Source organism: Athene cunicularia (assembly GCF_003259725.1).
Source record: "Athene cunicularia isolate RWA chromosome 19 unlocalized genomic scaffold, athCun1 chr19_part1, whole genome shotgun sequence".
Lineage (NCBI taxonomy): Eukaryota > Metazoa > Chordata > Aves > Strigiformes > Strigidae > Athene > Athene cunicularia.
The window spans coordinates 12,109,372-12,123,423 of record NW_020799124.1 but is presented as its reverse complement, the minus strand read 5'-3'; the positions used below and the strand labels follow the sequence as shown (position 1 = coordinate 12,123,423).

General features: G+C 52.2%; 1 protein-coding gene across 1 annotated transcript in view; it reads left to right on the top strand.

Moving 5' to 3' along the window:
• The first annotated feature begins 13,033 nt into the window (after nucleotides 1-13,033).
• LOC113487355 (C-C motif chemokine 5-like) overlaps nucleotides 13,034-14,052 on the top strand; it is a 1,217-nt gene continuing 198 nt past the window's right edge. The window contains exons 1-2 of the mRNA XM_026861875.1: nucleotides 13,034-13,195; nucleotides 13,475-13,589. Of these exons, the coding sequence (XP_026717676.1) occupies nucleotides 13,123-13,195; nucleotides 13,475-13,589 (188 nt within the window). The 5' untranslated portion in view covers nucleotides 13,034-13,122. The remainder of the gene's footprint in view (nucleotides 13,196-13,474; nucleotides 13,590-14,052) is intronic.

The window sequence follows — 14,052 nt, the reverse complement described above, 5'->3', positions numbered from 1 at the left end:
CACCCCAATGTGTGTCCTCTGTGCCCCACAGAGATCCTGCATCCTTCTGACTCTGCTGTCACCCTCAAGACCTTGGCTCATCCAACTGCTGTTGGTCTTTGCCAACCCAGCCGAGCGAGTCGGTGCAGAACAAGATTTGCTCTTTGGCACCATCATGGCACAATGACATCCACTGAGGACTGCTGCAGTGAGGAGGTGTGGAGGGAGACCCAAGGAGGGAAGATCTCAATGCATCAACCTAAATGAGGAGGTCTTCAGACCTTCCCTGCAGAGCTCTGACACCAGGACATGCTCCTCAATACAACCAGAACTTGCAGGGGATCCAAACATCAGACTCATCATGTGAAATACAAATATTTACCTCAACATATGGCAGAATTTTTACTTTTGGTGTTTTTTCTCCTTCCTTGGTGACCTTTGCTCTGTCCAAAGATTGTTCTTACTGAAGTTGAGACAACAACCAGTGGTGAATCACAGTACATGAAACACCAGCAAAGGGAGACAGTCATTGCAACACCCGTCCCCTCCATGGCAGTGATGCACCCCATACAGCCATGCATCTGCAGGACAGCAGAACTGCAGGATTTGGTGTCCCTGTTGCTCAACTTCCTATGAAAACTATCAGTGTTGATGGCAAAAGAAAAGGAGATCCCCTGGGCGTGTGTCTAAACCAGACAGCCCAATCTCCATAGTTCTCACTGAGCAGCTCCTGCCCAGCAGGCAGCAAGGACGTGCGCAGCAGCACAATGTCGGGGCCACTGTGTTTCAGCATGTCCTCAGGTTTCTCACATTTGCATTGCCAGGAAAACTGAGACACCTGACCAACCATGGGAGAAGAAAAGAGGCCACTGGGAAATTTATTCCTGTTTGTCCCCAAGCCAACAGACACACATGGTCAGGGCAGAGCTGTTGTGCAATGTGATGATCACCATGAAGGCCACTACCAGAATCTGCCACCACCAAGTGAGTGTCCCACTACCAAAATGTCCCCCCACCATAAGAGCATCCAACCACCAGAACATTCCACCACCACAAGAGCTTCCCACTTCCACCACCAGATCTTCACACTACTCAGATGTCCCATCACCACCAGAGCGTTATAGGGTGCTCTTTTATCCAAACTGAGTCTCAGATCACATAAATCAGATGGTGCCAAACCCAAGCACGTGTTATTCAGGATCACCAAAAGCCCATTTTGACACACTTTCTGCCTGCTCAGGCTCTTTTACCTCAGAACAGTCTTACTGGTGATTGCACTGCGGTCATGAGACAGGCAGGTTTGGAGGTGTGGAGGGAATGAACCTGCACACACAGGAATGCGAGTAGAATTTTCATTTTAAATGCCATTTAACGGATTAAACTTTCTTAAGAAAAGTCACTTTCAATAAAAAAAAAACCCTAACCCAAACCCACAAAGCTTCTGTTAAAAAACCTCAGAAAGAAGAAGTTTGACAAAAACTGGATGGTCAATGTGTGGAAGATCTGAGGGGTGCTGGCAAGTTCCCTAAACTGGAGAGAGAGAATGATGCAAAAAAAAAGGAAAGTGAGAATAGAAATTGCACAGAGCTGAACACACAGAACAAAAAGCCAGGCAGGGACTGAGCTTCTAAAAACACCTGCCGCAAATCGGACCAGGAACATTAAACATTTGTCTGCAAACCGGACCAGGAACATTAAATCCAGTTAGCACAGATGTGCCAGGGGGTGTGAGGGCTTGCAGTGCTGCCGATGCAGTGCTGGGTGCTGCTCCTCTGGCCGAGCCCGCTGCCCGCTCTGGGTCTGCTCTTCCCGGGGGAGCAGCAGCTCTTGGGGAGCACATGGGAGCTCCCGGAATCTCATGGGGTCATTTGCTGAAACAAAGGAGCAGGCAGGCGATTGCATGGGCAGACTAGCCCCGGTTCCACCTTTAGTGCTATGAATAATTGATTTTTGAGGTAACTTGAGCAATGAAGGTAAGAAGACTCCCTGTGCATAATCTCTCATCCAACCTTAAATCCTGTCGTTTCTCTTTCTGCAAAAAAAGACCCTTGGTCTTTATTTTCATTACCGAGCCATCACCCATGTGCTGTTCCCACTCCAGTCTCATCCAGGTCCTGCTCCCACCCTGCACCGCTCTCAGAGCGGCTGATCCTGCTGGCCACCACCTCTGCCCCTCTCCTGCCTCAGTTTTCCTTCCTCTCCCACAGCAGGTCAGGACAGCAATGCTTTACCTTTATTTTCCATCCCTGGACACAGAGCAGGGGCAAGCTGTCCCCAACTCCTCCTACTGCTATCCATCCCTCTTCACCCTCCCTGTGGCTCCAGGCATTCCCCAGCTGCTTCCAAGCATGTCCTTTCCCCATATCACCACCTTTTTCCCCAAAAACACCCCTGCTGACCCGCCAGCTCTGCCACCACCTTCCCCTCTGTGCAGGACATCAAGCCATCACTTAAAACACAGGTGAAGTGCAGAAAGGCCCCATACAGACACTCTGGATGTTGCTGAGGAGAAAACTACGTCTGTTTTTCAACAAATTGGTGACTCTTCCCAACAGCCACCCACAAGGGCAGTCCCTGTCCCGTGTCCTGCCCATGCCAAGTGTCCCCAAATGGCATGGGAGGTCTCTGGTGGGGGAGCACCCAAGGAGGAGATGGACCCCGCTCACCACGGAGCCGACCACAGGTGGAGGCTGAGGCTGTCATGCCCTGAGGGTGGCTCTGAGGAGGGGACACAAGATGGAGCCCAGGGGTGGAGGGGGCACTGGCCTGGCCGTGATGCTCAGCTCTCCAGCAACCCTCAGCAATCCTTGCCGGCCGGTAAGTGCGCCCTGGCTGGAGCTGGGCTTGTGCCCCGCCCCACGGCCAAGGCCAGAGCTGACCTCCCCACCCTCGGCCGGCAGCACCAGCTGCTGTCCCAGCGGCGCGGGCATGCGGCCTGCACAGCTCCCGCTGCGCTGGAGCCCGGCCCCGGGCGCTCGGCCTGGCCCGGCCCCGCAGCAGGACGTGACATCCGCTCCCCCCGCAGCATGGCCCGAAATATAAACAGGCCACGGGGGAGCAGGGAGTGTGCGGCCCTGCCGGCTGTCCGGGGCGGGGTTATGGGAGCCCTGGGCCTGTGGGTGTCCTGCGCATCGTCTCCCTCCCGTCCTCTGTCACAGGCTCGGGTCAGGCCCTCGGAGTAGCGTGCAGTGGCTGGGGTGTGCTGCACTCCCGGTATCCTGCTGAGCAGCATTGCTCAGGCATTCGGGGTGGATTCGGGGCTTCACAGTCCTGTCTGGAGCCAGGGAGGAGGTGGGAGAAGGCACCCCATGGCTGTCGGCGTGGACAGGGCGACCGGCAGCCTGCAGAAAGCTGGTGTGGGCCTTTTGCCTTTTGTGTCATCCAAGCTGTGGCTGGGCAGCTCTGGAGAGATGTGTGGGCAGGCAGCAGGCAGCTGCAGGCATAACTGGCAGAGCAGTGCAGGGATAGGTCATTTCTCTGGTAGCATTGGCAGAGGTGTGAAAAATGGTTACAGATGTCTGAAAAACAGGGAAAGAGAAGTGGGAGAAGCTTTTTGCTTCCCCTTCAACAGCTGGCAGATGGATGGCTGAGATGCTCTTTTGCATAACCTGGTCCAGGCTCATGTCTCTGGTCCCTTCACTCATCAGAGAATTGTGTTGGGGCCTGGTCTTTGCCTTATCTCAACCCAGAGCTGGACTGTATCTGGCTCCTGTGGTTTTGACCAGGAATCCCATCCCACTTTGGAGGTGAATTTCCCACTGGGACCTTTGCCAGAACTTGGAACACTTCTGCAAAATTCAGACAAATCAGTATTTTTGTGAAGAGACTGAAAACTCTCTTTAGAGTGCTGCCTGGCTGATCACCAGTGACGGCAAAGGGGGCTGTGCTGGGCTTGTGCCAGCTGGGTTCCTGGATCCTTAAAAGTAAGTCACACAAAACCAGTGTCATTGCTTCAGGTGCGGAGTAGCTGTGCAAATCCACCCTGTCTGCTGCTGCCAGGGGTGATGGAGCAATCTATGAACAACTATTTAGGATGTGGGTTGTCAGAAGCTCTTGTGCAAGCAACTCTCCCTACATAGTTACTCACTTTGGTGGCTTATTTTTCAGCTGAAACAATTGCCACACAGGCACCTGCCTGTAGCTGCCCAGTGAAATGTATGAACAGGCTGTTCATATGATAGACGTCACCCATCTCTGTGTATTGGATATCAGATTCACAACTGATGGGAAATGGCCTACACCGTGCAGCAAGGCCATCTTCTTTCACCTCAGCTTGTCTCGCCTCCCTGTCTGCCTTCTCTCTAATGTACTTTCTGGAAATCTGCCTCCTTCCTTGGGGCTGGTCCCACAGGAGGTTTAATGGGTTTAATTCATCCACTATTGCAGTGAGGTGATTAATAATTGAAGAAATGAAGTCATTGCCGAATAGGGATGGAGGAAAGAAAGAACAGAGGGCATTCGACAAAGGACAGCAAGGTCCATGTGATCTGGCTACCTCTCCCACCCCTCTGCCTGACTTAAAGTGTCCTGCTCCTGCATGACCTCTCCAGCATGCAGGCCTGGATCTGGGAGGGATGGACCTTCACCCCAAGGTGAGGGACCATGAGGCTGAGACCTGTTATCTGCTCCCTCTTACTGAAGGGCAGAGTCACATCCTCTTCTTCCATGACCAGGACTGAGTGCCCATTTTGGGACCTGGGCTTGCTAACTGGGAGATGGCTTCTACCTGGGGAGAAGCAGAAGAAAGCATCTGGGTACAGGCCAGAATGGGCTGTTTCTACAAGCTGCTCCTGCTTCCTCCAAGACAGGGGCTGTAACTGTGGAGCCGGGATCCAACCCATGGGCAGCTGGTCAGACCACCCTGGGCTAGCCCAGTCCACCCAGTGGCTCTGCTGGATTGTGCTTTGGGGCTCTGGAGCAGGCTCGGCTGCTCTGTGGGGATTTGGGGGGCTCCCTTCTGGTGAGACCACACGCTTCATTTTTAGGCTGCTCTGCAGGGATTTGGGAGGCTGTTTTGCAGGGGAAGAGGGTGCCTTCTTTTCAGGCAGGTTGAGAGCTGCTCTGGGAGGGGTATGTTGCTGTGTAGGGTCTGTTCCTCTGCAGGGTCTGTTCCTCTGCCTCAGGTTTCACAGAGAGATGATGGAGAAGGACTAGTGAGCAGAGAAGAGAAAAAGTGTGCTGGGCACCTCTCCTCTCACCCAGCAGGTCCTTTTTGGAAGCCAGGACTGGGTTTCATCTACTCTGATGCTCTGTCCTTCTCCTGAGGCTGCAGCCTGGAGGCAAAGGGCAACGGGAGAGCCTGTCATGGGGGTGTCTGGCCTGTGTGGGGACAGACACCATCTTCCCCAGTGCCACCCACTCCAGTGCTGCTGCTGTCACATTTCTGGGGCAGGAGGCCTTGGGCTTGGCTGTGGAGCATGGTCACCTTCTTTGCTTTCAGTAGCTACCTGGGATGTCTGCACCTGAGTGTCTTCTGCAGGGAGCAGACCATGAGCAGTCCCCTCTCTTCTTCTCTTAGGGCAGCCTAATGCTCAGCAGCGTTTAACACCCAGCAAGAGCTGGCTCAGGCTGGGCAGGGGGGATTGAGCTGGTCTGCGGCGGGTGGAGGAAGCAAGCAGCCGATTCAATGTGAATGATAGAGCAAGCTTCAACTTATTGAAAGAAATCACACCTTATATAAGCACTCTACAATACACTACTTGTAACTCTATTGGATACATTCAAGAAACTACATTATAATATCTCAGCCATTGGGTACACCTAAAAGGTCACATTGTAATATCCCAGCCCCTTGTAGGGTATGCATAAACATTTTTCTGGTATGCATAAACATTTTTCTTGCTTTGAACCTGTTTCCCTCCCAGAACTGTTTTTTTTCCCACCCCCAAGGTCATAATGCGCCCCAACTTATCTCTTTGTTCTCACAACAGTCCTTGTTAGCATTACTGAGCCTTGAATCTCCTTCCTTATTAGTATAACTGTACCCTGGGTTTTTTCCTCTGTTTACCTCAGGTGGCTGGGACCAACTTCTGCAGGGAGCTATGGCTGACCAGCTCCTGCAGGGAGCTATGCCCTTGCTCTCTGCAAGCCGTTCTCCAACACTGGTCCTTCCCCCATTGCAGGGCTCCACAGGGTAGCCTCCCCTTGCTGCTCTGAGGGGGGCTGCTCCCTCTCTGCCAGGACATTTCTTCTCAGCTTGGTCTCAACCCAAGGGACCTGCAAGCGAAGGGGAGGAGGAAGAAGGGACTGTGGGGGCTGTGGGCCCTGACCGCAGCTGAGGGATGCTCTGTTCCCAGGGGCTGGGAGCTAGAGGCCCCCTTTCCAACCCCCCTCCCCACCCAGAGCCAAGAGAGTCTTATGGTGCCTTTGCAAGACTCTTTGCCCTCCCATGGCCTGGCCCAGGCTCAGACAGAGCACAGATCTCCCTTGTTTCCGCAAGAAAATAGAGGCACAGAGCGCGCCACAGTCCCTCCTCTGTTACCCAGCTGGCTGTGCTGGAGCATGCGGGCAGAGGGCTCTGTGCAAAGATCCTGCTCTGTTCCCACCCTGCCCAGGGGGGAGCTCCCAAGTGGGGTCCCTTCCATCACCCTTTTAGACACACCAAGGTGCCATCTCCTGAGCCCACTTGGGCAGAGGAGCCATCCCTGGAGGGCATGTCTTCTGGAGAGCCATGCAGGGGGAGGGCAGTGGCCGTGACAAGCCATCCACAAATGAATCCTGCAACCCCAAATACAACCCTGCGCTGGTGACATGGCCATTTGCTCAGAGCTTTGGACAAAAAACATCTTCTGAGCTGAAGTGCCCACCTGGTACAGGGAGAGGGCAGGGTCTTGGCTACAGATCCAGATCCATCAGGAGGGTCCCTGGTAGAGCAGAGAGCACTTGGGGCAGCACAGTGCACCAGGATGAGCCTCTGTGTGTGTGTGTGTTTTTTCATCTTTTGATCCCATTTTTTGAATGTTTTGGGCCAACCAGATGCTGCCGCTGAGTCCTTGTCTGCTCCTGCTGTCGAAGAGCCCCTTGGCTGCTACGTGGGTAGCAAGTGGCAATGGGAAGGAACAGTCCTGGGGCAGGAGGATCAGGCAACACCTGGGAGAGCGGCTGAGGCAGAGCAGCTGCTTGAAAGGGGACAGGGAGAGGGTCTGCTTAGCTAAGGCATGTGGGGGTCCATGGGGCCCTCACCTCTGTCCTAGGCGAGGTCTCCTGCTTGCCCAGCTTTTACAAGGAGGGATGTAACCCCAAAACATCACCAGGGGTGTTCTTTGCGCTAAAGTCTCCGCCACTGCCTCTCCTTGTTCAGGAATTCAAAAGCAAAGCCGAGCGTGGTTTCCACGCTCCTACAGGAGAGGACCCGATCCCGGGTTTTGCAGGGGTGGCTGCCTAGGTGAGAAGCTTGCTCCAGAGCAGGGCCTGGAGGTGGGAAGTGTTTGCCATCTGCTGGAGACCTTCCCCATTGCAGGGGCAGCAGGTCCAGCTGTAGCATTGCGCCGAGCCCAGCGTGCAGCCCTGGGGGTGACCGACCACCTTGTGCTGGCTGCTTGTGCCAAGAGCAGTTGGGGGAAAGGCTGGTCTCTCCCAAGGACGTGGCAAGCTTGCTTTGCTTCTGTGTTATGAGACAGCCTTTGGCTGCCAAAGCGTGATCACTGAGGAAGGGTGTGTGTGACTTGGGGTGTGCAGGGTTGTGTGAAGGGCCCCTGCGCTTGCTGCAGGAGAGTGTGGGTAGTGCATGAGGCAGGGGCTGAGGAAGGCATGGGCTGTAGATCTGGAGAGCCAGTCTATCCCTGCCTTCCCTTTATGATATGGCAAAACCCAACATTCACCAGTGCTCTCGTGGAACATTGTCTTTGTTTCCTAGATTCCTGAAATCCTATAGTCCGACTTGCAGATGTCACAGTGATGTGCGGAGTAACGACTTTACAACCAGTAAGGTTATAAAGAAAGTATGTTTATTCAGTGCTGGGTGCACGGGGGATCACTCCTCCACAAGCGTGCACACCTTGGAGCGAAAAGCAGCTCCTTTTTTATAGTGTAAAATGATTACATATTCATTATAATCCCGAGAATAGGGAGAGATATTACAATTAGTTTGGAGAATTCATTATCATAAATCCCACCCCGAGTTCCTCCCCATTGTGTCTGCGCAGTGGTTCCTGGTGGTCTTGGGCAGGGGTCTTCAGGATGAAGATTGAAGATGCCTCCTCTTCTTCTTGTGACTTTTCACCCAATTAGGTCTTTTCAGCATGTCAATTTAGAATTCCTTGAATTCTCGTTCCTTATCTTGGGATTCAGTAGTTGCAGTCCCTCCCTTATTTCAAGAGCCCACCCTGCTGAGAGCCCTGCATCTATTTTGTTAAAAGTTTCTCACTTCAACAGGTACTTCCAGCTGAAGACAACAGGAGGCAGACTATGTAAGTACAAAGCACCTCGTAATGCCAAGTGCTCAGAAATGTCAGGTCCTGGGTGTCTCAGAGCTAGCACCCAAGCGTTTATTCCTCTTAGTTTCTCTGAACCTCAGCTGCTGTAGCTAAAACTGTCACGCAGTGCTATAGCTGCTGGGCAAACCCTGCTCAGCTCCAGGCAGGTTGGTGCTCAGTGCTAAGGGCATCTTCAGGGAAAAAAAGGTATATACGCTGTAATTTGGCAAAGGCAGCCTGCATCTCTCCTTGGAAGTACTACCAAATTTGTGTGAGGGCCACATCTTGATATGGCAGTGAGCTACCTCCTGCTCATCAGGCTCTTGGTCCAAAAGTGAGACTTTTCTAGGTGCCCCAAATTGGTCTTGGAAAATTGCACAAACCACAGCAATATATTTCTGCCTTGCTGTGTGCTTAGAAACTGTTGGTGTCTTTCTGCTGACATTTACCAAAAATACTCATCTGGAGGCCTATCCTGGTATATAAATATTCAGTCCAGGCATTTCAATGCAATTTCACAAGCTACTGTATAGACCTTACAGTCCTGTAGGACCAGTTTTTGTGGGGAATCAAATAGGAGCAATCCCAGAGGATGTAGACTAAGGGTCCATCTAGCCCAGCCTTAATACCTCCAGATGCGGCCACAGCAGACCCCTTGAAGAGAAAGGCCAATATTTGTGCTGCCTCCATTGAGGGCACTCCCTGCCTCCAGCCATTCTCATTTTACAAATCTTGAGCTTATTGCTTTGAAATCCAAGCCCTGACTCAGACATATGGAACTTTCCTTGCAATCACCATGTCCCTTGACAAGGAGCTCCTCATTATGAAGAGCTCTTTCCTTCTGTTCACTTTGAACCTGGCTCTTGCCAGGTTCATTTGATAGTCCATGGTTCTTGCTTTGGGAGAGACAGTGAATAATCACTGTTTCTCCCTCTTTCTAGGCCACTCATCATTTTGCAGACCTCAGTTCCCATTCTGGAAGGTCTCGATTCCTCTGGAGAATACCTCCTCTGAGACCTTACTTGTCATTATTGGAGCTGCACCACCCTGCAATCACTGTCTTCCACTGGTCTGTTTCCAGCTCAGTGCTCCCAGTTAAAACTAGAGTTTCTCACACCAGTGATCTGGAAGCTCCCAGGGGCACTGTGATACTGTGATCCCCCATACATGACTCCAACCTAAGAGCCGGTGTGCTGGAGCGGGCTGCCTTCAGGGCTAAGAAATTACTTCCTCCTGCATCCCAAATCTGTTCTGGTGACAGATCCAAAGATACCATGTGTGGTTTCTATTGAAAGCTGAAACACACCATAAGGCAGAGGTTTTACAGCCTCCATAAATAGCTACTATTTAGGATGTATGATATGGAGGAGTTTTAGAAATCAAAATATTTAGAGATTTGCATTATTTGTCTTGGCAGGAAGGAGCAGCCAAGACTGAAACACAAAATCTTCCTTCAAGGAAGGAACAGAGTGGAGGAAAACAGTGAATAGGGAGAATAACAGAGGTGTCAAAACCTCCAAGAATTCCTTTTGCAATGAATGGAAGCAGGAAACATAGCCTGGTATGTCTGAAAGTAGAGAGAATTAATTGAAAATGTCTAGGCACATTTGTCTTCCTGATAGAAAATATTGATTTTTCAGAACAAATCTTGACATTTCCATCAAACCTGTATTTGAATATTTCAAGAACATCCAGAACATTCAGCTAAAAGCAGCTCCAAGCTAGGCTGTGTTGGTGTGAGCTGCATCAGCAAGGATATCTCCACCTCATTCCCCAGCCTGTTCTCCTCCTCTCAGTTTTATTCTAGTCCCTGTGTGGGGATGTGTAACAGGAACGTTAGGATTGGTCTGAATGGGGAATGTGTGCAAATCCTGGGTCCGAATGCACTGGTAGAAATGGCACGAGCAGGGGAATGACAGGTAGATGTTGGTGGCATCTAGGTTAGCAGGTCATCGGTGCATCATGATCATCTCATCTCGTCTCAGTCTGATCTCAGTCTCAGCTCTCCATGTGGTTTCCCAGTCTGCCACTCGGCCAGATCTGTCTCCAAGCCTGTTTCTAGCACCCCCAGCCTCAATCTGCCGTCTGTTGCTTCAGGCAGGGGTGTCAGTCTTGGTCTGTTATCTTGGGCATGTCAAGCTGTCACGTCTCTTGTCTCGGGCAACACATCTGTCAGTCAGCATGGCCAGCAACATGGGGACAGGGGAGTGCAAGGGCGCCTGCACCATCCCTGCATACACCCTGCTTCACCCACACCTTAACCAGCATTTCTGAGCAGCAGCTGGGGGAAAAAGGTGCCCAGAGCTGGGGGAAGTGTGGGTGCAGTGTGAGGGGCGTCGCTTATGGCTAGACTGGAGGTGCCTTATGGCTGAGCTGGGCACGGGGATGGAGGGGAGCTGGGACACCTGGGCAGACACAGATGGACACACATCGTGGGAAGAGCTGGAACGGGGAGGAGAGGGAGTGCAGAGGTGGATTTGGGAGTGGGGCTTGGCACACCTTCCTTCCTGGCCCTGCTGCTGCTGGTGCTGACATCCCATGCCGGGTGTGCTGCAACCTGCCTGGTCCCATCCTGGCAGCTCCCCGAGACAGCTGCTCTCCTGGCACTCCCTGCTAGATTCAGTTAGACGCTTCAGGGAAGATGAGCAACTCCTGACTGCTCAAGGAATGGACCAGCAGCAGGCTGACACCTCCCTAGCTCCACTCTGTGCAGTGTGGAGGTGAGTGGATCCAGTCCAGGACATTATTGATGGGACTTCATGCTCCCCCCTGGAGGTGCAAGTTTTCATCCCAGCATCTGATTGGCCTCTGGAGCATGGGACAAGGGAAATTATAGAGCAGGCAGGATTCCAGATGAATCCTGAGATCCTCAGCTGTTTGGAGCAGTGTACCAAGTGCTCTGCTGCAGGGGAGTGAAGCCTCAGCCTTGATTCAGGCTGTCTTGATTCACTCTCTGGGAGTTTAACCCCTCAGTGTGGTCTGGGATAGCAGCAATCCCAGCAGTGGGGAAAGAGAGATGCAGAAAAGCAAATGGATAATGCCAGGTCCTTCCCTGCTGCAAAGGCAAAGCTGGGGACTGAGCTACAACCGCAGAAGAGAAACTGCAGGCTGTGGGCTGGGTGGAATTATTCTAGCTGTGTGATGGGGGATCCCTGTCCCTGCCAAGGAAGCATCTTTCTGAAAGCCCCCCTGGCAGCGTGTGCCCAGGGCTCTGCGGGCAGACCCTCCCCACCTGCCTGCTCTTCTGGCTTGTAGAGCAGGAGCAAGACACCCACCTGTGGTCTCACCCTGGCTCATTTCTGTTCGTGCTTAGTAACACAGTGTTTTAGCAAAACAAAAGGCTCTGTGTAAAACAAGTCCTGCAATGCCACTTAGTCCATGCTTTCTAGCAAGTCTGGCTCACTTTTTCAAAGAGTTCAGTCTATGGAGATGTGGTGATGGTGTGCATCATGCCCTGGAGCACTTGGGAGCCTCAGGTCTGGAATCAGCTTTCCTTCAGCCAGCCCAGGGCATCTCTTCATTTTCCTTCTAGTTCGTCTGGGTTCCTACAAGGCCACCACTTTGGGCAGTAGTTTCTATTTTGTAATCACCCTTCTCTGTAGAGAAGCTACATCCCTTTCTTCACTGGACCGTCATGAAAGGCAGCCTGCTCACGTGACTTTCCCACTGTGGCTGTGGTTGTCCAGCACCCAGACACATTCACTAGCACCATGACGACCTCTGCTCTCCTGAGGCATTTCCAACAGTTTTTCTGCCATTCCTGTCCCAAATAACATGAGCAAAACCAGTAAATCTCTTCTGTATGTGTCTGTGGCTGTGGGGACAATGATGAAGCAATGTCAGGAGGGTGTTGATTTTACACTGATGGAACCAAATAAGCATCTAAGCCAACTGTATTGTGCCAACATGGTCATGAGCTTCTAAAGGTCTTTGAAAACATTAACGGCCAATTCTCATGTCCGTGGATAACACAGTGCTATTTTAGCTCTCACTGGTATTTGTGAAACTGCAATGTAGCGACAGAACCAGTTTTCTAATGACTTGCTGCAAGTGATGGAAGAGGAGCCCAGACCTGGGATGGCACTGTGCTCTGCCCTCTGCTCTGCACACTTCCCCGCTGAGGCTGTCTGGCTCCCACAGAGAAAGCCCCCATCTCCTTGGGGCAGTGCTGCAGGCAGGGCAGAGCATGGCTGCTGTGTGCTCGCCAACCTGCCAGGTGGGCATCTGGGGAGAAGCTCTCCCTGCTCCAGTCGCTGTGGGAGAAGTGAATTGTCCCCAGTTTGTCTGTGGTGCAAAAATTCTAGGAAAAACGAGTGTGTGGCAGCCACGGTCATTCTCTATCCATTGCCATCATACAACTTCTAGGCAAGTGGTCCAACTAATAATCTTCTGAATTGCTACTTCTAGGTTATCTACAGAGTCCTTTGGTCAGGGGAAAGGAAAAGGGAACTCATACCCTGTTCTCTATCATTTCATGGTATCATATCATTATATAATATGCCACGTCAGGGCACTACCCTCCCTGGGGCTCTGGGCACTTCCTTCCGTGGGACTACGCAGTACCCTTGGCTTAGCACTTTTTCCATTGTGTCATGTCTTTCAGCAATGCTTCCGGCAGTGTCTCCCTCTATAAAGTGGGCTCAGCCCAGGGATCCCACACCAGGGACAGCAAGGGCACTCTGCAGCAGTCTAGCCCGACTCCTACAATTTACCTCCACCCAGCAGAAGCATGAAGACCTCCACATCTGCCCTTGCTATACTTTTTGTGGCTGCCCTCTGCTGCCCAGTCTTCTCTTCTCCAAGTGAGTCCAAGCTCTGCTCTCTGAGCAGCTCTCTCCTATTTCTTTCTGCTGTATAAGTCTCGTAATGCTTGGCAGCTCTCCCTTCCAAGCATCTGCTGCAGGAAAGGAGAGGCACGTCTTGCTACTCTTTGGCTTCTTGGGGGAAGAATGGCTGTGGTGGGACCCCACAGTAGGAGCAGCACCTCTTCCAGCAGAGACCCTGTGATTTTCTGACCCTGCTCCTCCTCACTAGTGCTTTTCCTGGTCTGGTTTAATCAGAAAACTTAACTTCTCTTCCAGCTTCTGTCAACCTTTCTGGTCCCTGCTGCGTCCAATACAGCGCCAAACCACTTCCCTCGAGCCGCGTGGTGATGTATGAGCACACAGGCAGCCACTGCTCCCAGCCAGCTGTGATGTGAGTAGATCTCTTGCCCAAATCCTGGGGGGTCCTGCTCCACTGAAGGGTGGCAGTGCCAGGAAACCACACATCTCACCCCACCCTGGCAAGGGAAAACACCAGGCTGGGCTCTCCTGTGTTAGGAGAACAGCCTGGAAACATCTGAGGCCCATCCCACATCCCAGGCTGGCAGTTTCTGGACCTTCCTACTAGATTTGAGCCAAATGAGGTTCTGCTGGTCACCCCCATCATGCCCAGATAGCAGGACCCAGGCAGGACAGTGTCCCAGCTGGAGTAGGCATACTGGGAGGCTTGCTGCAGAGCAAGACACCTGTAATGACATTAATCCAACCCCTCAGCCCTTATTTCCCATTCTACAGCTGTTCTGTAGGGGCTGTTCTGCAGCTATAGAGGTGTCTGGTTTGGTGGGGTTCACCAGTGGAAAGAAGCAGGTGGTCCTCCTCCCTCCCCTCCCCTCCCT